The sequence below is a fragment of the Gekko japonicus genome, unplaced genomic scaffold (assembly GCF_001447785.1).
Source record: "Gekko japonicus isolate JY-2015 unplaced genomic scaffold, Gekko_japonicus_V1.1 scaffold2021, whole genome shotgun sequence".
Classification (NCBI taxonomy): domain Eukaryota; kingdom Metazoa; phylum Chordata; class Lepidosauria; order Squamata; family Gekkonidae; genus Gekko; species Gekko japonicus.
The window spans coordinates 261,897-286,762 of NW_015165305.1; the positions used below are offsets into that span (position 1 = coordinate 261,897).

The 24,866-nt window shown below is 45.2% G+C and overlaps 1 protein-coding gene across 1 annotated transcript; it reads right to left on the reverse strand.

Moving 5' to 3' along the window:
- Positions 1 to 169: 169 nt before the first annotated feature.
- LIG1 (ligase I, DNA, ATP-dependent) lies at positions 170 to 22,074 on the reverse strand. The gene is made up of 27 exons (XM_015410429.1): positions 21,998 to 22,074; positions 19,407 to 19,557; positions 18,497 to 18,583; positions 17,422 to 17,584; positions 15,020 to 15,131; positions 13,891 to 13,998; positions 13,086 to 13,262; positions 12,417 to 12,537; positions 10,481 to 10,579; positions 9,917 to 9,973; positions 9,660 to 9,832; positions 9,330 to 9,496; positions 8,316 to 8,392; positions 7,233 to 7,324; positions 6,612 to 6,711; positions 6,286 to 6,371; positions 5,559 to 5,674; positions 5,378 to 5,473; positions 5,113 to 5,223; positions 4,686 to 4,757; positions 4,360 to 4,504; positions 4,143 to 4,225; positions 3,676 to 3,828; positions 3,312 to 3,365; positions 2,316 to 2,459; positions 1,080 to 1,172; positions 170 to 489 (listed from the first exon to the last, which is right to left on the reverse strand). The coding sequence occupies exons 2-27, from the start codon at positions 19,421 to 19,423 to the stop codon at positions 412 to 414; spliced, it is 2,781 nt and encodes a 926-aa protein (XP_015265915.1). The 5' UTR covers positions 19,424 to 19,557; positions 21,998 to 22,074; the 3' UTR covers positions 170 to 411.
- Between the last annotated feature and the right edge of the window lie 2,792 nt (positions 22,075 to 24,866).

A 24,866-nucleotide genomic window follows, 5' to 3' on the forward strand; every position in this document is an offset into this window, starting at 1 on the left:
GTATACTTCCATAGCACTTCTTTTTTTGCGCTACCTTTTCTCAACTATGCACCAATAAACATTGTTTTAAACACACACTCTGAGTCAAATTGTGATTGAAAGTTGATGCAAAGTACCTCAAAGCTGCAAGCCAGGCAACAAGTTGGGAAACACCAAACATTTATTAACAGAGCATCACCAACTCAAAACCAGCCTGCCACTGGGTAAATGGATGGAAGGCAGTGGAATGTCATAAGCCAGTGCCTGTAATGAAAGGCAGCATCCAGTTTCAGTGTACTCCTACTCAAGCACTGTAGGTTGGCAGGCTGCATTCATAAGTCCCAGCCTCAAGCAGGCCCAAGGGGCTCCACAGCCTCATCCCAAGGAAGAAGCAGAAAGGAGACCTTCTGCCCAACCAGATGAATGCCTTTACTAGTAAAAATCGCCATCTCCTTTTTCCACTGACTGCTGGTTCTGGATTTGCTGCTGCTTCCGGTATAGTTCAGCCACCTGCAACCAAAGAAACATATTGTGGGGCAGCAGTCTCTGTTTTCATGGCTTCCCTACCATACTAAAACTGTTATTGTTATTTTTATTATAACCCACCTTTCTTTCTGATCAGGGATCCAAAGCAGCTTTTCACATCGCTTCTTCTCCCTCCACTTAATGCTCATAATAACAATGTTAATGAGGGTAGAGAGTGTGATGGGCCCAAGGTCAGCTTCTAGGGCTGAGCGAGGGATTTGAACCTAGTTGTCCCAGGTCCTAGTCAGCCCCGAGACCCCACTTTTTGCCTGACCTTTACCCTGACGTTTACCATTGCCCTCCAGTTCACAGTCTTTATAGCTGCATAAGTCCTTGGGAAGGCTGGTTCCTTAGTGTACCTGTCATATTTCTTTGAAGCATTTTCACCATAGCAAATATCTAGTCCCAAATGGGACAAGATAATGTAATCTAACCCCCCCCCCCCCCATTACCAGTGATTAATACAAGGGTGGTAAAAAGGGGAGAAAGAAGCAGTAGTTCTCTACACAGCTGTAGGACACGGTCAGTTTACTTATTTTGGTAATTCTACACTTCATGTCCCACCACCTCTATACCTGGATGCTGGTAGTGGCCTCTTCCGGTTTCTTATCCTCCCGGATACGGAGGAACCTAGGGAAGCGTAGAGAAATTCCCTTTTCCTCATCCACCTACAGCAGAAGGACAATTAGTTCATGAAGCTGGTTCAGTCCTGCAATATCCACTGCATACAGTTCCATATCCAAGGTAATTTTCCCAATAGCTCCTGTGCACAGGTGCTATATAGACAGGTAAAGAAAGTGTTGCCTCAAAGGCTCTCAAGCTGCCTCCCCGTAACAGCTTTTGCAATCAGAGACTTGATTTAGTCAAGAAAGAAGGATCTGGATGCACTGATTTCTGTAAGGTAGTGCCACCAGCTTACTATGTTAAGCTACACCATGGCCTCAGTGCCATTTCAGATACTGCAATTCAATGGATGTAGAAATATTTATATCTACATAAACAAGTATACTGTATGTGTCAAGGGTGAACCACACATAAAATGCATTAGCGATCAAGATCTGAAAAACTGGTTAAGGATTTTCAGTTTCACAGGTTTGACGGCAGGTTGCTAATATAGCAACTGATCAAGTGTACTCTACTATCTAGGAACTAAATCCGTACTTGTTTCAGACACATCAGCTGTGAATATGTTGCAGCCAATGTCTAAAACAGTAATTGCATTATTTGTAAAACTAAAATAAAAGCTACCACAATAGTTACAAACACAAAAACTGGAATATGCAGTAAGACAGTATGTGGTCTGAAGAAGAGATTGGATTTATACCCTGCCCTTCACTCGGGAGTCTCAGAGCGCCTTACAAACTCCTTTCCCTTTCTCTCCCCACAACAGACACCCTGCAAGATAGGTGGGGCTGAGAGAGCTCTTTCCAGAATTGTTCTTGAGAGAACAGCTCTGAGAGAACTATGGCTTGCCAAGGTCATCCAGCAGCTGCAAGTGAAGGAGTGGGGAATCAAACTCAGTTCTCCCAGATTAGAGTCCGTGCACTTAACCACTACACCAAACTGCATTATATTGGCAGCATAGTAATAAAATTTGTCCTAATTTTGGCAGCTATGGTTGCAAGTACAGCAACTGTGCAAATGACTGCTAAGTCTCCATTCAAAAATAATTCAGTGTCCTGAAATCTGCAATACAGATTTACTACTTGCTACTAACATACCAGATTTTCTTTTCTCCATGTACATTAACTATCCATATTATAATTCTATCTATACATGTACCTCTCCCTACTAGCTTTTCAGTCACTCACCAAACCAGTGGCTGCCTTGTAAACGGGAGAAATGGATAAGTCAGCGCATTTCACCTCCCAGACTTTTTGGGCCTCTAGCCAATGGTCAGGTTCAGCTGTTCCACCCCAGCGGTAGTATGGGCGTGGCTGCGGAATCACATGGTCCTACAAAAGATAGACTAGGATGAATAATATTAGCATGACAATGCAGCATGTGCACCCAATGCTCCCCAGCGTAACTTAGTTATTTTCTAGGATCTGATGACTGGAGAATGTGAGATGGGATATGCTATCACTCTCTAGCCATGGGAGGCAGAACATTTTCTCCCTACTTTCCCCCTTCCAGTGGTCCAGGCCATGGGGTGCTAAAGGCCAAGTCTTCTGTTTGAAGGCTGCACTGGTTTAGAGTCACCTTCCCCTTCCTCCCAAGAGCCAGTCTTCTTCCTACCTTGGCAACAAATGATTACAGGTTTTCCCTGGTCTGCTCCCTCCAGTAGCAGGACTCAAGTCCCTGGCTTCCATCTTTTCTTTGTAAAATGCGAACACAGCCAACAGAATAGTAGCCTGGGTTCTACCCTCAGTGGAACATAAAGACAACCTGATGGCTAAGACCCCTTTCTTCACTGACTGCTTTCTTTCCCCCGTTCTGCAAAACAAGCCCTCCACACTATGAGGGTAACCTATATTTGCCCTCTCCTAGGAAGGTGCCAAAGCCCCAGACAGTCAATACAACACATTGTAGCCAACTCAACTCCTGTCGGCTGTACAGGAGACTCCTTAGGAGCAGGCTGCTGAGTTGGTTTCTGCTGTTCAAGTACCTTTGCAGTCTCCAAATAATTAGAAAGAAAATTAATCAGGGAAGTAAATCTCTGATCTCTCTCTCTCTTGCAAAATCAAGAACTAGGACTGATCTATGGAGGGTGGGCTCCCATCATCTCTACCACTCCTTATCCCATATACATTGACTAGTTATTTACTGTGAAGGGATGGTGCCTGACTGCAGAGAAGAGGGCCTACCTTGAGGGAGGCATGAAGTTTCTCCAGGACCTCATCTTTGAATCCAGTGCCGATCTGAGAGCAGAGAGAGGGATGGCTGTTAGAAATCAAACAGTGGTTTGCTCTGGGAAGTGTTGCCTTGCAGGGCTAGCAAACACATCAGCTGGACACAGTACAGGAAGTACAAACCAATCAATTTTATTTTGCAAATGCCACCCCGTGCATATTTTTGAAAACCAACCCATCCACGTTCCTTCTTCTACCAGCGACAGCAGTCACTATTTTATCAGGCTAGGTGTACATCGCAGAACCATAAACGTCCCCAGGACAGGGAGTAAGTGCCCAAATGCTCTTAATGCTGGGGATAAGCCAGGGGATGCCTCACCTTACAGATGCTCTGGTACTCCTCACTCTCCTCATCGTAGCAAGCCAAGAGGTAGCCTCCATAGAAGCCTGCACGTTTGCCATTTCCCAGGTAGGCACCAATCACCACCAGGTCCAGTGTGTCCCCAACACCGTCCAGGTAATCTTTTTTAAGCTGGAATAGGGAACAGTTACCCATCGGAGAAAGCAGAAACCGACACATCTCCAGGTACAAGGAGTAAACCTGAATTTAGACAGCAGCAATAGGCCTGGTGCTTCCAAAATATGGTCACGGGACAGAATACAATAAATCATGTCTCTGTGAGAAGTATTTACTAGAAATAGTCTTACATTAAAAGCCTGTCTAGTTTTCTGGGGAAAGGGGACACCGGCACTGACCCTGCTCAAGTCACTGTTGCTCAAGCAGGCTAGGTGTACCTGGTGTATTAGGTGACCAGCCACTGCTCTACCCAGGTATTCAGTTCTCACCTTCAGCCAGTTGTGGGATCTCTTTGCAATTTCATACGTGGCATCCACTTCCAATGTTTTCACCATCAGCCCCTCACATGAGTCTGAATGAGAAAAATCGCCTTGTTACTCTATCCACTCCCCAGTACAATCTGGACTCAGCTAGCATCTGGGGTTGTAAAGAAATAATAAAGGGGAAGGAAAGTCATTACTGAGCTCCCCGTTTCCTCCACAATACCTTTGATGGAGCACTCCAGGAAATCTGCTATTTCGTCGGTGTTACTAGTATCCATGGAGGTGGCAAAGAGGAACTGGCCTTCAACCTCAGTGAAGGAATCACGCAACAAAGTTCGGCGCTGGGCTAGGGGCTCCCGGACCAATGACTGGGTGAACACACACACAATCACATATTAAAAAGGCAGGCACTGAAGAGGGACCCCAGTGGGGTGAGGAAAGCTTCAAAGCAGAGCAGCAGGAAAACTGCACAAGGCAGGTGAGACTGAAAACAGCATTACGACTAAAGGCACCAAATGTGCATATGTAAGGAAGAATGTCTATATTTACCTGCCCATTGAGGTAGAGCATGTCGAAGGCATACACACACACTTGCACTCGGATCTCTGTAGCATCCACATCCTGGAAAATATTGATGAAGTCAAGGAAGTCAAGATTTTCCACAACAGAACACAAGAGCTGTTTTCATTCACTGTTTCTTTCAAATATTTCTGTTTGTTAAGCTTACATATTCCTCAGATTTTTTACAATCGCCCACAAACTGCTGCTGGAAGAGCAATATCCTTTCTATGTGTCCTTTAATTTGTTCACAGAGGATGAATCTGTTCTCAAAGCAATCAAGTCCACTGCTCTAAACCCTCTCTGAGATTATTCTGTCTCACTGTCATAGTGTTATGGCCCAAGGAGGTGGTAGGGGGGAAAGGAGCAAACAACTCAAGGAATCATTTTGTACAGCAATCCAGTGGTGAGAACTTACCTTGCGCTTGCGGGTGGTCAGTACCTGGAAGGGCTGGATCTGTTTTGAACCTGGGTCCCAGGCCACAGCCTCTGCATCCAAGATGCATGACTGCACAGTGCTTTTTTTCACCTGGGCAAGGGAGAGAGCTCAGTTTAGCTGTGACACTTATTGCAGAAAGATCCCAGCCTCAGTAATTTTACACCAATAAAAGCATCATTAATGATAGTGATGCCACTGGTTTCTATTCCCACCCTTCATGTTACAGTTCCAAAACCTTATGCACCTTGGGGATACGACTGACAATGTCAGGATACTTGGATGTGTTGTTCTCTTGGTTCCTGCTGTAAATGTGCACTTCCCCATTCTCCAGGATGTGGATCTGCAAAGATGGAAAAAGTAATGAACTAAAAGAGGAAAGGGGAACAGGAGCTTCTCTCTACCAGGTCTGCACCACAAATTCTTACCTGTGCCCGTTCCCCATCATACTTGTATTCACAGGTGAAAGCTGCTTCATCAAAGCGCTTTAAGACTTCCCCAATGCCTTTGGTTGGGTGGGCCAACATCGGCCTCAATGGGATCCCTGTATGGAAAAGTTCATGAAACTATGACTTGCAAGACCCAGTCTCTGAGTTCAAAAGATACAGTAATCTAGCTCACAACCATGTAAAGTGCAGGACTCAGATCACATAAGATGGTAAGGAGGAATGGGTAAAGGATGTCCAATATTTTCTTGCCCAAGAATCTTTTCCAGTTTGAGCAGAGTTTAAGCTGTTTTGGTGCAAAATCTCTATCATGCTCTTGGTATAAATGTATACAGAACTGCTCATTATGCATAAATACATACTACCTGTAAGCTTTATCCCAAAACATATATGTTGGTGTGCATTCTTATCAAGAAGTTGTGATGAAAGAAAGAATAGTAAAGATAATGGGAAAACAGCCAATTGATATAGTTAAGCAATTAGAAAGCATGGCATCCAAGAGTTCATGGAAGGTGCCAGAGCCTTTTCCGTAGGATATATGTACATGCTTTTAAATCTGAGCCAATAATCATGAAGTCTACCACAAAAAAATGAAAGTAAAAGATTTTTAGAAATCCCTATTCTGTGCTGGACAGTATTTTGTGCATCATTCTGTGCTCAGATTCCTGTTACATCAGTTGCCTTCCAGTTCTTGTAATGCTGCAGATACCTGGTGTGATCTTGCAGTGCTGAGGCACGTTCTCCACACCATGCTCTAGGAGGACAGGCACAAGGGTGTCGTAATTTGGCAGTTCACTGAAAAAACAAACAACAGAATAACCGAGATCCACTCCTGCTGCTGTGGGTGGCTGCTCTAGTCTAAGGCATCAAATTCCAAACCCACTTCTTGCAAAAGTCTGTTAATGCTCATAACCCTAGGCTGCTGATTCAGAAGGGTATTTGGATACTCTTATTCTCTTTAGAATTTCAGATATTGCAGCTTCTAGAAACAAAGGTGTGGGAACAGGTGGAAAGAAAATATAGAATGTTACTAACCAGTAGGCTTGCTTAACAATCAAGGCTCTCTCCTCTAGCCAGGCTTTGCGCGCCTCTGCAGATTTCCCCTTAGCAGCATCCAGAATCATTGGGGGGAATTCTGTTGATGGAACGAATACACACATATGTACACATTTTGCATTTTCGTGATTTCACTGTACATTTTACTATGCAAGCACATAGATCTATTGTTGGGCTCAGGTATGGTTTTAAAAAAAGGAAGCATCTAGCCCTCCATGCTCAGAAACAATGGATCAGTTGCTGTGGGCACAACAGGGCTTCCATGCCTTGCTGTCTGGAGTCATCTGTTTGGCCACTGTAGGGAGCTGGATTAGACAGACCTTGGTCTGATCCAGCAAGGGTGCTCTTGTGCTCCTATGCTTGGAACCATAAACAGTATATTTATTCTGGCTAGCCACAGAACACAAACACCCCTTTCAAGCAGATAGTACCAGACTGCCCATGAACCCTTGTACACATCATCAAGACACCTACTGTCACCAGATTTTTACACTATGCTGTCAGGAGAAACCAGACCCAGGGGCAGCACACCAGTTAACTCCCCCTAAGTCTCCAATGAACATGCACTACTGCCACCGTCTAGCAGCATCCTCTACTCACTCTGTCCTGGAGGTGTAAGTGATGCTGCCTGGGCCAGGGCTGACAGGACAGACTGTTCTGCTAGCCCAATCCGCAGCTTCCCTTCCAGTGATCTGTAACATACAAAGGATTTCATTAGAGCATTAAAAAGTTGGACTGAAGGATATGGGTTTGTGTTTGTTGAACAGAGAAGCAAAGTGCTGCATACTGGAAATAACCCAATGGGTAGAGGTGAGGAAAAGACTGCTAAAGAAACTACTGTAGGCTGCGGTCACACGGAGCAGTAGCCACGCTACTGCGATGGAAGATAGGCGGATTTTCCGGGCGCGATCTCACCGCCACATCTGGGAAGCGTAGAGCTCCAGTGGCGAACCCGAGGCTTCCCTCCGAAGATGCGCGGTTAAAAACTAGTACCTCGAAGGTACTAGTTTCCGGAAACCGCGGGGCAAGGGCGGGCGCCTGATCACGTTTCCGGTGGCATCCGGCGCCCGCCCATGCCCCATTGCGAAAAAGTTTTTTTTCCAAAGTCTCCAGGGATGCGCACAAGCACCCAACGGGGCATGTGCATACTTCAGGTTAAAAAACAACAACACAACCCCATTTGCCGTGCCGCTTCTTTGGCGCATCGTGTGATCGGCACCTCCTCCCTAACCACGGGACCTCGACGGGACGCCTGATCGCGCAGTCGCGTGTTATTTCGCTGTGGGGAAAACAGCCCCCCCCCCCACGATATCCAGCCCATGTGACCGGGGCCATAGTATGGTTTCAGGGAAATTTTTGAGAATTGCCAGCCAGATAACCTGAACAGCCAGTATGATGTAGCGATAAGAGCTTTAGGCAGACTAGGAAGACCTCAGTCTAATTCCTGCTCAGACTCAAAGCTTAGATGGTGACCTCGAGACAGTCATTCTCTCTCAGCCTAGTCTACCCTTGTAAGGGTTACTGGGAGGAGAGAAAGACCATGTACAACACCCTGATCTCCTTGAAGGAAGGGTAGAATGAAAAACAAATCTAAGGAAAGCAACAGAAGGCTAGAAAGTTCTTGACAGGCAAGGGCTGGGAGAACAAAAGCAGCCACATAAAATGAGAGCATATCATACTCACCGAGCAACATAGCGAGCCTCTGAGTAGCGACAAGCAACAAACAAGGACTTGATAATGTCAATCTTCTTGTTCATGGACTGAAAGGGGGAAGAAAAGGGGGTGAGCTGAGATGCATTCTGAGTGGCTGGGGAAAGGGAACAGAAGGCTTGCACATGCCAAAGAAGCTTTTTTCCAGTGGTATATATTGATAGCCAGTTCACAATAAAAGGCTCTTCCTACACGTCCATTAACATCAGTGTGACAAAGGGATTCAGACAGGTGGTTTTTTACAGCTCTGCTTCCAAAGATCATCACAGCCTTAATTCCCCTGAAGGCTCCAAAGGACTCTTTTCCACTCCTCCCAACTCTTTTGCAGGACATTTGCAGCAAGAGCAGGCAGAACCACTGTCAGAGTTCCACAGCAATCAGTCCTCAACTACGATCCTTCAAAAGGTTTGTAAAGGCAGGTCTTCTAAGCATACACTCATTGTCAGAACTAAAAGCAAGCGTGCGCAGGCTAGTGATATACAGAAATCAAAAGGGTCAGTGGGTGGTTGGGGCCAATCAGGAGTCACGCAAAAGCCCGCCTAGGCTAATGGGTAAGCATTCCCAGGGAGAAAGAGGAACAAGGCACCAAGGTCACCAGCTCAGACTAAAAGGCAATAAGGACTCAGAGGCAGGGAGAAGAGAAACTAAACATTCCATAGAAACAGACGGAGGCAATTTATCCAGCATTCAGCATCCCCCCTCTCCGTCCATGGCAGCTGCAGAGCTGACAACCACAAGGACTTAGGGAAAACCACCTATCTGCTTGGTCTGAGAGCTGTTGCATCCCTGCCTTCCCAGAGTCAGCATTACACCACACATCCTTGGAGTCAGGGGAAGAAATCATATCTGACCCATTATATCAAAGTACAGGACAAGCTGAACATTGTCACAGGCAAACAAGGAACTCAGAAATCTCTCAGTGAGCCTGATGACACTCTCTTGGGCTTTGTCCCCTGACCTTCCAGGCTCATTCACCCAAGTACTTACAGAACTTCCTGTCATACGCCCAATTGCTTGTAACTTGCCAAAGACAACAGCAGCACCAAGCTTGGGCGGGGCAAACATGGTGCCCTGAGTGGTGCGGCTACTCTCTGCAACCAAACCCAGGTCCCCCTTCTCCGCTGCCTCTGCCTTGATCTGGTCCAGCTGCCGACCTACAGAGTAAGGAAGGGTCACATGTTCATGAACCATATGATAAGGCTCTTTCTTGGTCACAGACCTATTAATTCTGAACATTGTTAGCTTTCAGGCAAGCTTTTAAGCACTTATTGGTGTAACAGTTTGATAGTATTTTCATCAAAAATTGGGCCAGCTCACCTGTGGCCTGAGCCAAGGCTTTCATGAGGATGGTTTTGCCAATGCCCAACTCTAGGCCCTCATACGCTGGGCCTAGCTGATTGAGGCAGAGGTACACACAGGGCAGCAAGTCTTCAGGAGACAGAGCAATCACAGAGCGAAACAGATTGCTCAGAGTCTCTATGATTTTCAGCCTGGAAACAGAACAATATGGTGATTAAAAAAGGACAGGATAAAATGCCACAATATATTTCAAAGATTCTAGTAAGTCAGTTTACCGGGCAGACTCTTCTTCAATCCGCTCAAAGGTACGGGCCACAGCCAGATATGGTACCCTGTTGGGGGAAACAGAGGTAAAGACCGTGGCTAAGGGCTATGAAGCGAAACGGCAGAGACCAGCAGCAATGAACACAGACTTCACCGACTGCTCTTCAGAACTCTTATACCATCTGGTCCTGGGACAGAAATGGGGGGTGTCACAGAATCAGAGCATCACAAGGTCTCCAAACGGCTATTTAGTTCATCCCTTTATCCCAAAGTTACGAATAAGAACGTCATGTGTTCCCACCCATCATCGATCCAGAGCATGGGGTAAACAAGTGGAGAAAAGGTAATCAGCCTATGACTGGACCAAGTTACCTAAGGCATTTTGTGGAGAAAGCCACACCCCTCCCAAGTCACTGACCCAGTGCAAGCAAGCTATACACATTACACAATTTTGGATCATTTTAACAGTTCTTGTCGGGGGGGGGTGTGCTATTCAGATTGCAAAAGCAGGACAGAAGCAATGGTTGAGCATTATAGCCTTTTGCCAGATGAATCCCCACTTTGGCTACGCTCACCTCTGGCCAGGACCCCAACAAGCATCATGGAGAGGATGATAGTTGTTCTTTGTGGGGTTATAATCTGCAGGGTCAATTGTGGGAGATGGGCTGAGAGAACTATAAAAACAGAAATGACACTTGGTTAGTTGAAGAGCGGTTACCATGTAAATTCTAAAGCAGTTGGAAGTAAGTTACAAGCCCACTACATTTTTAAAACTAAAATACACTAGCAACTGGTGTTGGCATATCTGCCAGCCTTACTAGTTAATTGCTAATGCCCCCTTCATGAAAGAAAGAAGACAGATAAGCATAGTAGGTGGGGGTTGCTTCTGCTTTGGAACGAACAGCAATCTAGGCCAGCTCCTCTACAAACAAAGTGAAAGAAAAAACCCCAACTTTTGTGAAAGCTTAGCCTGCAGTCTCTGAACCCCTTCACTATAAACAGTTACAGCCAGGGGTCATTTTGTAGAAAAAGAGGTGCAGGAGCTCATTAGCATACCTGCTATTAGCATAATCATTAGCATATGCCACGCCCCCTGACATCACCGGAAATGTGTCAGAAGGGGAAGCAAAAAAGGGGCGGGGGCATCTTCAAAAGCCTCCCCTTTCCTTCCCCAGCTGGCCTGCCAAGGCGGGGTGGGGGGGAAGCAAAGAGAGAAGGGGTTTAAAACCCCTTCCTTCCAGAGCCGCATATTCTATGGCCCCATAGAATACAATGGAAAGATCATGCCGCCACTGTTGCACGACTCTAGAGAGAAGGGATTTAAACTTTAAACCCCCTCTCGCTTCGCTCCCCCCCACCCCGCCTTGGCAGGAAGCCATGCATTTAAATCCCCCTCCTGAGTCTCTCTGCAAAAGCGGAGAGGCTCAGGGGGAAAGGAGGGCATGTCTGCCCGGCTCCCCTTCCTGGCTTCCCTGCGCGATCTTCTCCAAGTGCCCCACAGTTGTGGGGCACTCGGAGGAGATCACGCAGGGAAGCCAGGCATTTAATTCTCCTCCCTTGGGAGGGGCGGGGCCTGGGCTCGTTACTACCGGAGTGCTGCTCCGGGGCACTCCGGCAGGAAATGACCCCTGGTTGTTCTTAATCTATGTTTTAAAAATATTGTCTTCTACCCCCACCACCACCACCAAGTTTTCGGCCGCAGATGACGCAGGCAGGCACTCAACGGGGAGGGAGGAGAACGGTGCAGCGGCGAAGTGGGCCCGCTCGGAGGCGGCAGGGAAGAGCCTCGCCGCACACGAGGGAACAAGGGCGGGGCCGGCGGAAGCGGCCCGGCGTCTTTCGTTATGAAGGGGGGCGGGGCCAGGGAGCAAGAGGGATATCGGGAGCCGAGGGGGTAATAAAAATGGAGCCAGGAGACGGCCGAGGAGGACGCGTCTGGGACTGGCTAGGGACAAGCGGAGAAAGCGAGAGAGAGAAAGACGGAGGTCCTGTGTTACCGAGAGACCGGTACTGAAGCCAGAACCCCAGGACGGGCAAGAGTGACAGGCTGATCGCTCTGCATACCCCGTGGTCTGAGGTCTACTCTCCGGCTCCCTGAACAACCCGTCCTCGGCTCCTGCCCCCAACGTGTATCCAAAAAGGGGAGGGGTGTGCTGAACCCGAGGGAGCGCACCCAGCGGGAGGTTGGCGACCGGCGGCCCAGCGGATCGTGACAGCCCCGCAGCTGTGGGGCACTCAGCGCGCAGGGAAGCCAGGCATTTCAATCTCCCCCCTCGGGAGGGGGAGGGGCCTGGGCTCATTACTGCCGGAGCGCCGCTCTGGGGCGCTCCGGCAGGAAATGACCCCTGGTTACAGCTATTGTACTAAAAAAAGGCTATCATCATGTCCCACCCAGTCCAGAGTAGCAATATTTGTATACAATACTTGAATAAATTTCTTGTATGGACATAATGCTTTTACAGCTTCTCTTTCTCACATTTGGGTCACACAAATCCCAAAAAGATCACTTACCTTGCAGCTGCACTGCCAGACTCATGGCTACTGACTTCACTGTGGCTCCTTTGTGCAGGCATGTTTTCTCCCATCGCAGGTGTCTGCTTTTTCTCTGCTTTCACAGAAGCTTTTCTAGGGGCTACCATGGGAGAAAGAGGAACAAATGTGGCACTTTCCCTATAAATGCAGAAATCACATTTTGGAGGCTTGATGAATTTGTGGACATCATTAAAAAAAACCCCTCAGAGGTACCAGAGCAAAGTCTGAAACTTTGGAAGGATCATGCTGTAGCCAGGCTCTTCAAACCTCCCTCCCCACTTTTAAGGTATCGAAAGCAGAGAGTGAACACCACTCCCAAGCCCTGCAAGACTCACTCGTTGTATACTAGTCTCCCAGTCTTGGTTCCATTTATGCTGGGGATACTTGCAAATAAAATATCCTTATTCTCACACTGTAATGTCTTTTCTTAGTCCTGTGTGCATGTTTCCAAATCTCTTTCCACAACCACGCTAGCTAGAAGTGTTCTAATAAATTCTCATATTTTCAGAAATCCAGTATCAATATCACATAGCAAGTTCCAGGCGGAATGAGACAATATATTCAGCTGTGCCCATATGCCACAGAACATTCCTAATGGATATGTTAAGCACACATATTCACACACAAAAAGTGCCACACCTCCCTTACCAAAAAAACTAGAGATGGGTTTGCTGGATGGCTTGGAGGGTATTAGCATCTTCTCTTCCTCTGCTTCTGCTATTTCTGCTTCCTCTTCTTTTTCAGTTTTAACCTCCACAATCTTAGCATCCTCCTCTTTCATGTCTTCTGCTTCCATTGGCTTTTCATATGGTTCCTCTTTTGAGCCTACACAAGGAGCAAGTGCCAAGTATGCAACAGAATCTAAACAAGTGCTTGGATTTCTTTTGCATAAAGCAGGCCCCACCCAAACGTAGGGCCACAGAATGTTTGCTTCTGACTCAGGTAAAGTCTAATGATTCAGTCCTATTCAGGTACTTTAGTCCACTGAAATCAAGGGCTGAGAATGAAGTGGCTTCACATAGAACTGCACTGTAAGATGTGTACAGGTTCCTATGATGAAGCAAGTGTACAGGGAATAGTGTCTGAGCCTGGGAGGCTAAGGGAAGGGCTGAAGGCAATCCAAGATCAGAGTCTTGTCAATAGAAGTAAAGTTTATACACCACACTCTGGATGTAAAGGCAGCTGCACACATTACATTTTAGTAGGCATAGCGATCCAAACAAGATTAAAAATGGGAAGATGTGAAATAGTGCTGCCTGCAACAACTGCCCCTACACATCTCCTCCTGGCTGTCAAAGTACCTTGCAGGCAGGAATACCCTCTCATCTTCAGGGTGGACAATACTCCCACCATGCTACCCACTCTCATGCCCTAATGTCACTGTGTTCTTATCTTACCACTTCATGTTCTAGTCCTTTTCCAGCCTTTCAAACAACCCTCAGAAAGCACTCACCTTCCCCAGCACTGTCTGTTTTCTGTTTTTTGGCACACATCTCCTTCTGAGTGATGTCTTGACTGCCATCATCTTCCTCCACTTTACGTTTAGGGAGCTGCTTGCGGGCTGAGGGCAGAGGCAAATCTTGTTGAATGTCATGGTGATACTACACTTTGCTGGTCTATTGCTGGAATACAAGTTCACTGAGATACAAGCTGCCTTAACAGCTACGTTCAGGACCTTAACTGCAGCTATTCTAAACAGAAGACCAAAGTGTTACCCAAATAGATGGTCTCCTAATTAGTTAGGGGGAATTAGCTTTAAGGAGACAGAGTGAGAGGGCATAACTGGGGTTCTCCACCTATGTATACAGTGATTTTTCCCTTTAAGAGAACTCTCAAATAAACCAGGCAGATGTTCAACTGGAAGGGTTTTTATTAAAAGAATTAAAAAATGCAGACCATAAACATACATACAAGACCTAAGTAAGAGGAAATCAGAGGGAAAAGAGGGAAAGCTTTTTCAGGGAAGGGTAATATTTACCAAGCTTGCAGAGGTCAAGGAAGCAGCAGCAAAACAGCCAGCATTTCACAAAGGGAAGAGAACCCACAAAGTGGGAGTATGGCCAAGAACACACACACACACTGCTATGGAGGAGGGTACCACAATCATGGGGGAAACGGACTCTAAGGCTGTGGTGACATTATCCCAAAGCAATACCTTGATGGGCTTACCGGGGATGCACAATGATTTAGGAGAGGCTTGATGACCCTGTAAGTACTGGATGGAAAGTGCTAATGGGTTGGGTTAATAGAACTGAGTACTGATTAATTGTCACTTGATTCAGTTAAGTGTAAACAGAGGGATGGGATTAGTCCAGGTATGAGTCAACAGGTCCTCAAAGACCCACTGTCCTAGAGTTAGGGGCTTGGAGGGGGCCATTAGCCAGTCAGTGACATTAAAGGTGTTTATGTCTCTATTTCTCTCTAAATGCTTAACTGTCCTTCTGCAGAAGGAGGATTCTGACTGCTAACAAAAGCTGTAAAGCAGCAACCAGATAAATACCTGACTACTGACTCATGTGAAGACCGTGACCAAGTCTCACAATCCCTGGTTTGCCTGAAAGCCAAATAGGGTGAGTACTTACCAGTTCTGCGCCGGGGAATGCTGGAAGGTGAAGGTGAATTAGAGGCAACTGGGCTGGTGCTTGGGGAGATGTTCTCTGCAGGTGTCTTTTGCTCAGGAGCACAGTCCGATTCCTAAAAAGGCAGAACTGCAAGGTCAAAAAGTGAGGACAGAACAAACAACACTCCAACATTAGAAGCAGGAAACCAGTCAGGGAGGCAGTGGGGCCCTTGGATGACCAAGGGGTAAAAGGAGTACTGAAGGATAATAGGGAAATGGCTGAGAAACTGAATGCATTTTTTGCCTCTGTCTTCACTGTGGAAGATGAGAAGTGCTTGCTCTCTTCAGAACCACTGATTTCGGGAGGGGTGTTGAAAGACCTGAGTCAGATTGAGGTGACGAGAGAGGAGGTCCTACGACTTGTAGACAACTTAAAAAACTAATAAATCACCAGGCCTGGATGGCATACACCCAAGAGTTCTGAAAGAACTCAAATGTAAACTTGTGGATCTCCTGACAAAAATATGTAATCTGGAAGGTAGCTAATGTCACGCCCATCTTTAAAAAGGGTTCCAGAGGAGATCCGGGAAATTACAGGCCAGTCAGTCTGACGTCGATACTGGGTAAGTTGGTGGAAACTTATTAAGGAAAGAATTAGTAGACACATTGATGAACAAAAACTATTGAGGAAGACTCAACATGGGTTCTGTAAGGGAAGATCTTGTCTCACTAACCTGTTAGTGTTCTTTGAGGGAGTGAACAAACATGAGGACAAGGAGGACAATAGATGTTGTTTATCTTGACTTCCAGAAAGCTTTTGATAAAGTTCCTCATCAAAGGCTCCTAAGTAAGCTCAACAGTCACGGGATAAAAGGACAACCTAGCAGTTCGAAAGCAAGAAATTGCAAGTAGATAAATAGGGACCACTTCGGTGGGAAGGTAACAGCGTTCTGTGCGCCTTGGTGTTTAGTCATGCCGGCCACATGACCACAGAAACGTCTTCGGACAGCGCTGGCTCTTCGGCTTTGAAACGGAGATGAGCACCGCAACCCTAGAGTCGGACTCGACTGGCTTTCAAGCAAGGGAACCTTTTACTAAAAGGACAAGTCCTTTTCTGGATCAAAAACTGGAGTGAGTATAAATGGACAATTTTCTCAGTGGAGGGTGGTAAGCAGTGGGGTACCGCAGGGATCAGTACTGGGTTCGATGCTTTTTAACTTGTTTATTAATGATTTGGAGTTGGGAGTAAGCAGTGAAGTGGCTAAATCTGCAGATGACACGAAGTTGTTCAGGGTGGTGAGAGCCGGGGAAGATTGTGAGGCACTCCAAAAGGATCTGTCGAGGATGGGTGAGTAGGCGTCAATGTGGCAAATGGGGTTCAATGTGGCCAAGTGCAAATGGATGCACATTGGAGCCAAAAATCTTAGCTGTAAATACACGTTGATGGGGTCCGAACTGGCAGAGACTGACCAAGAGAGAGAACTTGGAGTCATAGTAGATAACTCACTGAAAATGTCGAGACAGTGTGCAACTGCAATTAAAAAGGCCAACGCTATGCTGGGGATTATTAGGAAGGGAACTGAAAACAAATCAGCCAGTGTCATAATGCCCCTGTATAAATCAATGAAGAAGTACTTTTCTCCCTTTCTCACAATACAAGAACTCATGGGCACTCAATGAAATTGCTGAGCAGTCGGGTTAGAACAGATAAAAGGAAGTACTTCTTCACCCAAAGAGTGATTAACACATGGAATTCAGTGCCACAGGAGGTGGTGGCAGTTAGAAGCATGGACGGCTTCAAGAGGGAATTGGATAAGCATATGGAGTAGTGGTCCATCAGCGGCTATTAGCCACAAGGTATAGATAGGAACTCTCAGTCTGGGGCAAGGGATGCTCTATATTCTTGGTGCTTGGGGGTGGGGCACTGCTGGACCTCCTGATGGCACCTGGTATTTTTGGCCACTGTGTGACAAAGTGCTGGACTTGATGGGCCATTGGCCTGATCCAACATTGCCTTCTCTTATGTTCTTAAGGTGTTGCATGCTTGCAAGTGAGCAAGATAAGAAAACCATCACCACAATCCTAAGAACACTTCCCTAAGAGTAAACCCCATGGAATAAATTGGGACTTACCTCTAAGTAGTCCACTTTAGGCTTACTCACCATGAAGGGTAACTTAAATTAAAAAAGGAAGAAACACTACAAGGATATTTGGTGCAGTTTCCAGAAAAAGAAAATGAGACCTGCTTATGTCTTCAATGCATAAATCACAGCCAAAATTGGGGGAAATTGAAAGTAGCTAAACTAGGATTACAATTCTTCCTGCTTTGGAAAGAGAAGGCAAAAATCTACACTACAGAATTAGAAAATGGACACCTAATTGGTTAGTTCAACAAAGATCAGGACAAAACAGGAAAGGGCCTACCTGGTTTGCATCATCTGCCTTTGTATCTCTTCCTCCTGGTTTCCCAGAATCTTTTTCACCTCCACCATTAAGGTTCTGAGTGGCTTGTTCAGCTACACATTTCTCTGAGGAATCTTCATGGAGGGTCGTACCATTCACCAACTGGTCAGAATTTTTTGGTTCCCTCAAAAACAATAACACTTTACAATAGCACCACTGTGCCTTTACCCCCTTCCCTCGCCATACATACAGAGCTACCTAAACATAAAAGAAATACCCATTACTAAAACCTTTGGACTACTTGAGTTAGAATAAATTTAAAGTCTTTCAATCTCTTTTAAAAGTTTAGCAGGCATACATTACAGTCCTCAGCAGAGGATGAGTGACTATATGCACAGACATCTTTCTTGGCTGCTTCACATTTCAAGTCTTCCTGTCATGTTCCACTGGCCAAAGCACTAACCTTCCCCCCAATAAGGGCTACCAACCAGGCAATTCCCTGGAAGGATGAGTAACAACTTATTTCAGCAGAGTTTTAGGTCTTTCACAACCATTGGAAATGCGTACTTTTAACATTTTCTCCAAGACTCTCATTTCAAACAGCATTTTTATTTTTTATTGTTTGTTACTTTCTTATTTAAGACATCTCTATAGTGATTCTATTAACCTACCTCAACACTGATCAAAAGCAAATCTTGCTTTGGGCATATATACAGTGCCTCCAATATGGCACTGTAATATTTTGAACAGGAATGCAAAAACCTGCCCACTGTGTCTTTCCCAGAATAAGCTTTCTAGCTTTAGGCCATTTCAGTCAAGGTTGTGACTCCAACCATAACTATTGCAGAAGATTTTATGGAGGTAAAAATATAACTAAACAATCTTAGAGGAAAGCAAACAGTTGTTCTGACTACAATAGGTAGGCTGTGTGCACTCTACACACCAACAGGTTTGGTTGTGAATATACAGAATCTGGTAGCATTTGGTCCAAAATCTGACATCCCAGTTCTCTCAGATTGCATGAAAAGAATGGAGGGGTGAGGTGCAAATTACTCAGTTTTGTCAACAGATCATTCCATGGCTCAAGGTAACTCACTTTTTAGGGGTCAGCTTATCTTCTGGTTGCTTATTCTCTGCCGTCTCTTTTCCAGGCTTTATTTGGGCTAGAGGTTGGAAGAATGATCTGCCCAGAAACAAACAGTTATATGAACTTTCCTGTTATACTTACAAGTGCAGAGTTCAATGCAGTTTTTGCAACAATAGGGCTGAGGCCAACAATACATCTGGCAGCACCCCTGTTCAAAAAGTTACCCCCCTCCCTGGTACTGGGGATTATATTGGTAGAGAAATGGCCAGGATGATGATTTCACTACTCCTTAGAGATTCAGCTATAGAAGTCACTTACAAATACAGACATATTTCATGTTAGTATTGTGTGTGTGTGTGTTTTATATTTCCTAGCACTCTTTGTTTACATTTTATATTTCCTAACATTTAAAATACTTATCTAGTAGTCTATTTAAAAAATACCTTCATTTTACCTACTTCTGAAGTTATCTGGAAAGCAAATGGCCTTTTAAAAACATTCTTCTCTCCCTGACCTGAATAGCCCAGGCAAGCCCAATCTTGTCAGATCTCAGAAGCTAAGCAGGGCCAACTCTGGCAAGTACTTGGATGGGAGACCTCCTTGGAATACCAGCAGTTGGGAAGCGGGGGCAGGCTTTATTCAGCACCTCTTGGAATATCCTCCAGGCCCCCTGTGGGGATGCAGTCACCAGAGGTCCCCATGACTTCCAGGACACAGTCAGTCACCAGAGGCAGTCATGACTTCCAAGTGCGTACACACACATACACACACATACGAAAAATAAAATTCTTCTCAAAACTACAACAGTGTCCATCCCAAGAAAACGTATTTCCACATTTGCAATTTTAATCGCTCCCACAAAGTTTTGGCTTTGTAACATAAACTTCAAGATCTTCCATATTATCAAATTGGCGCTTACCTGATTGTGCTCTGCATTGTGGATGTCTGGGAAAAGATGCTATTGAAGCTGCTGTCAGGATAACAGCTCAGCAGGGCTGTTCCGCAAGGCAAGGAGAGTGGAGTTCATGGAATAGGGTACCTTTTAGACCTTGTTCTCTCACAGGCCACAACTGATGGAAAATAGGGAGAGGGAGCAGGTGAGTAATTGACTGAAACTGGTTCAAACTGTCAAGGTCAGTACTGTCTATGTTGACTGGCAGCAGCTCAGCATAGTCTTAGACAGGTCTCTAACATCAATCATCACTAGAACTGGAGATTCCAGGGACTCAGCCTGGAACCCTCTACATGCAAATCAGCCATTCTACCACTGAAGCACAACAACTGCCTTTAGCCGTACAACAGAGGAGCCTGAGCAACTTCCCAAAACACAACAAGACTGTGAGACCAATCATAGTCTAGTGGTTACAGTATCACACTGGGAAGATCTATACAGGACTATACAAAAAAACCAGCTGATAAAAATTCTGCCCTTAGATACAAAAGCCACCATCCACTACACATTAAAAATAATTTACCATATAGTCATTTTTTAAGGATTAGGAGAAATTGTGCCCAATATACAAGAATTCCACAAAGAGGCTACTAGTTTAAAATTTGGCAGGTAATGGATACCTATATCAAGTTTTTCCAGTGGGTTATTGGAAGGCTGAGCTTGCAGTAGAAAAAGGGTTTTCTGCAAAGCAAGACCCCCCCCCCCGATTATCACATTTAAGAGAACCTTTAATTTGAAAGATCAATTAGTACACAAGTTCCAACATGTTTAGCTACTACTTTCTTTAAACATTTGTTTTTAAATTTGTATGCTTTAGATGATACATGTATCTATCACATTTCCGATTTGTTTATATTTATACAAAGCACAGGCGAAATGTATAGGGGTTGTCAAGCCAACTAAATTATTTTTCCCAATACACAAACTTTTTCTTTGTTTTGCTTCCCCCCCCCCACCCCCGACTATTGGTTGAACCCTCTTTTTTGCATCATATACATGCACACGACAGGGGGAAAAAATTGGCGAATCTTGCCTGATACGAAAGGCACTAATATAGTTCTAACTTGCTGGCTGGAATGGAGCCTTTAAAACCATGGCCTGAAATGTCACTCCCCCCCCCTTATTTTATAACATTCATAGAGTTGGGAGGGATCTCCATTATCATCTAGTCCAACTGCCTGCACAATGCAGGAAATTCACAAATACCTCCTCACCACCACCCCCAGTGACCGCTGTTCCACACCCAAAAGATGACAAAAAACCTCCAGGATCTCCAGCCAAACTGGCCTGGAGAACAATTGCTTTCTGACCCCAAAGTGGTGATCAGCATTTCCCTGGGCGTGTAAGAAAGGGTCACAAGAACTAAGCACTGATGCAACCCTTCCTGCCCTCCCTCTCACGATCCGCCTAAGTTCACAGAATCAGCATTGCTGTCCGATGGCCCTCGAGCCTCTGACAACCTCCAAAGAAGGAGAACCTTCCACCTCCCGATTCAGCCTGTGAAAAAGTTCTGGAGAACGCAAAAGTCAGCATAGTTTTGTGTCACTATAGCTGGTCCTAACAGAAGATATTACATGGATTTTGATTTGTTTTTGGACTTTTATGTTGCGCCAGGAGGGCTGTAAACAACTGTAGACTTGCTTTTGGTCCCTGGGAACAGATTTAGCCCCCACCACAACAGTATACTAACTGCACTCCTTTACTTTCAGTCACATAAAAGTGTTGCCATTCACTTCTGTGGGGATAACTGAAACTCTTCATCCTCAGTGACAGAGATCTCAAAAGGCACTGCCACACACCAAAGACTTTGCAATCTCCAGGGTTTCCCCCCAGTCCTAATTACAGGAATTAAGTAGTTCAGTTTTAATATGGTATTTATATATACTATTTAACATTCACACAAAAACATTAAGTGTGAGAAACTCGGGGCCACCTTTTGGCCTCATGTTCAAAAATGTTCTGAGAAGTAGGTGGTTTTTTTTTTTTTAATTGTTTATCAATACAAATTGGTGCATACATTCTGTTATTCCTCCCCAATTATAGTTCTATCCCACTCTTTCACCGAGCAACATTTCCCGAACACTGGGTTATGTAGGTTTAAATGACTGCTGCTTGTGAAACGTGAACCATGGGTTAACGACATTCCCTTTGCAAATGCTGGGAAATAACAATGATACTATAACGAAGACAAGCACCAAATACGAAACAATCACTTGGGGCAGAGGAGAAGCCAAGGGGTATATCTTCCCCCCCTTTCCTTCCTCCACTTCCACCTGTCGGGAAAGCTCCAGGTAGAACCACTGAAGGGTTTCGCTGTTTTCCTGTGTGTGAAAAGGGGCAGCTGGAAGGGGGAGGGGCAGAATCTACGTGAGGAGCCAGAGAGCCTGTGACATTCCCGCCATTTTCCTCTCGCGCGCGCTCTCTCCTCCACTCCCTCAGGAAAGGGGCTATAATCTCGCGCTCTCGCACACTAGAGATTATTCCCGACAACTCCCCCGCGGACGCTAAGGTTCCCTCAGCAGCCCCTGCAAGGGACGTGGTGGGGTGAGGGGAATTACCTGGCGCGACCCTCAAGTTGCCTCTTCGACGTCTCTCCCTCCCCTTACCAGACTTCGTACTTTTTCTTTCGCGCGAAATCTGTTGATTGACAGTGAGCAACGTCACATGGCCCGCGCCTGCCAAAGTGGACAAATAACAGCACGCCGAGAAGTGTCGTCTTTAAAAGACCTCATCCTTTTTCCTCGAGCATGCTGGGAAATGTAGTCCTAATGTTGCTGACCGAGCGGTGAAGCTGTCTGGGCTAACCTTTTCACGGAGGATCTTGGGGAATGTAGTCTTATTCGATGCGAAGCAAAGAGAGTGGAGATACTTTAATTTCCCTGTCTCTGTTTAATTTTCCTTCTGTAGAGTTGTGGATGCCATGCTTCGCACGGGATAACCACCATGAAGCATTTACATCTCTCTCTTAAAATGACTTTTGACATATAATATTGAGCAATGGGGGGCTGACAAAGAGTTCTGAGGAACTCAAAACTTTCCTCATAATTTTGAGGTGTTTTGGTTAATCCCAATAAAACATATATTGCTGGAGTTACAGCCTGTGGCCAGAAATGAAACTGTTTAAAAAACGAGAGGAAGTAAACTTGCCAAGAGTTGTTCATACTGGGAAATCATTTTTATTCAGCTGTCACACTGATGAATCCAGGATATACCGTGTTTTCCGAAAATAAGACACTGTCTTATATTTATTTTTTCTCAAGAAGACATACTAGGGCTTATACCACAAATGCATAGAAATCCTGCTAGGGCTTATTTTTTGGGTAGGTCTTATTTTTGGGGAAACAGGGTAAGTGATGCTGTGAATAAATTGAAAACATCTTATCCAGGGGTAGTGAGTTTATGCAGCCAGATAAGATAGCCTCTTCATTGGTTCCCAGATCTTGTAAGACTTAAAAAAAAAAATTAAAATCAAATGAGTTCGACCTAAGAACCAAATTGGAAATCACTCACACAAATAAGCCAACCTCTCTGTTTCCACAGGAATGCTAGAGTTCTGGCATTTCATACCACAAAAGCTGTTGTGGATGTCATTTAGAACAGCAGTCACCAAACCTTTTGAGCCTGTGGGCACATCTGGAATTCTGACAGAGGGCAGTGGGCGCAACCACAAAATGGTTCTAACTGCAACAGCAGGCAGAGCCAACCACAGACTGTTATTGAGTGAGGTCATGCATAAATCTAATAGTAACTCTTCAATTTTTTTCAAGTAGAAGCTCTGTTTAACAGGACACCTTCTGAAATAAACCTACTGTTGAAAAATATTTTCTTGCATATACACACGTTATCTTCAGTCATGTAGTAAAGATCCTAGTGCAGTGGTGGCAGCTGCTGCTGAAGCAATGTTTTTTTGAATCTCCAGCAATCAGAAACCCTGCCAGGCAAAAGCCCCACCTGGCCCTACTCAGTTTCTAACGAACACTTTAAAACCCCACCCTTGGTGGGCATCAGGAAAGATGCCAGTGGACACAGTGACACCCATGGGCACCGTGCTGGGCACCTGATTTAGAATGAAACTTGTTTTACTTGTTCACATATGCATCAATGTTCTTTAATCTCAATCACACTTCCCCTGCTTGGGCTACACTCCGGAAAAGTACATCAGACAGAATCTGTACAAGCAACCAAGTAGGACAAAATCAGTGGGTTTATTATTAGATCAGATAATCCAACATTATGTCAGAAGTTCTGTATTAAGATGCACTGCTTAGTCCTAGGGCTGTGTGCAATGTTCCCTCTAAGCCGTGGAGTCTTGTGAGCAAAAATTCTACTTTATGAGCTACTGGCACTAAAGTTGTGAGCAAGTGATTTGGTTACTGCATAAATTAGTTTGCTCTGGAGCCATCCTTCATGAGCTAAGACAAAAATGTGTGAGCCGGAGGCTAAAAAACTGTGAGCTAGCTCACACTAACTCAGCTTAGAGGGAATACTGGCTGTGTGTATTCTTTATGTACTCAGACTAACAGTGGGCACAGATTGCAGGTAGCTCCACTGGTTTGAAGACAAAATTCTGAAACAAAAGCCATATAATAGGTTGGATGCAGCTACCTGTTTCACTCCAGACTCACCCCCCATTCTTTTCTTTACTACAGCCCCTCTTCTACATAGCATTTATACATGCAAGTCCCATAATGATCAACACAGTCTTTCTGGGTGGTCAAAAGGGACCCCTCCTTTCTTAATGCCCAATGCTTTTTTATTTGGACCAGTTAAGTTATCATACAATGATGTTAGTTCTTTTTATAAGGCTGGATGTTAAAAAAATGGGGCAGGGAGAAAACTTTTCATGTAAGCTGACTCAGAAGCTTGCACACCTTTTTTGTGATATTTTGGTTGGTTCAGATAAAAATCACCAGTGAACTTGACTTCAGTGGATTTAGAAAGGAGTAATTCTTCTCAGAACTGCACTGTACATGATTTAAAAAAAATATGGGGCATAAAATGCAACATCCAGAGCGTATGGGGAGAAGCTCAAATAGCTAAAGGAGAGCACAGGGTTAAGCAGGATTATCAGTGGTCAGGAGGCAGGTTTTCAGCAACCTGCATATTCTTTGTTGCTTCCAATAACTAGCAGAAGTAAAACAGATCATGCAGAACAATAAAATGGGTTAAATAGCTCACATAGATGCAGAGTTAGGTGCACCTGAGATCAACAGGGGTGTACCAACCTCTACAAGAATTAAGGTACATGATGTATAATGTGTAAAGGTAAAGGTTCCCTTGCTCGAAAGCCAGTCGAATCCGACTCTAGGGTTGCGGTGCTCATCTCCGTTTCAAAGCCTAAGAGCCAGCGCTGTCCGAAGACGTTTCCGTGGTCATGTGGCCGGCATGACTAAACACCAAGGCACACGGAACGCTGTTACCTTCCCA

Coding starts and splice junctions, on each gene's coding strand:
- LIG1 (XM_015410429.1), bottom strand. Junction 17,585..18,496: donor GATAAGCTGACCCCTAAAAA/GTGAGTTACCTT, acceptor ATTGTTTTTGAG/GGAACCAAAAAATTCTGACC. Junction 13,999..15,019: donor CATTCCCCGGCGCAGAACTG/GTAAGTACTCAC, acceptor CTCTGCCCTCAG/CCCGCAAGCAGCTCCCTAAA.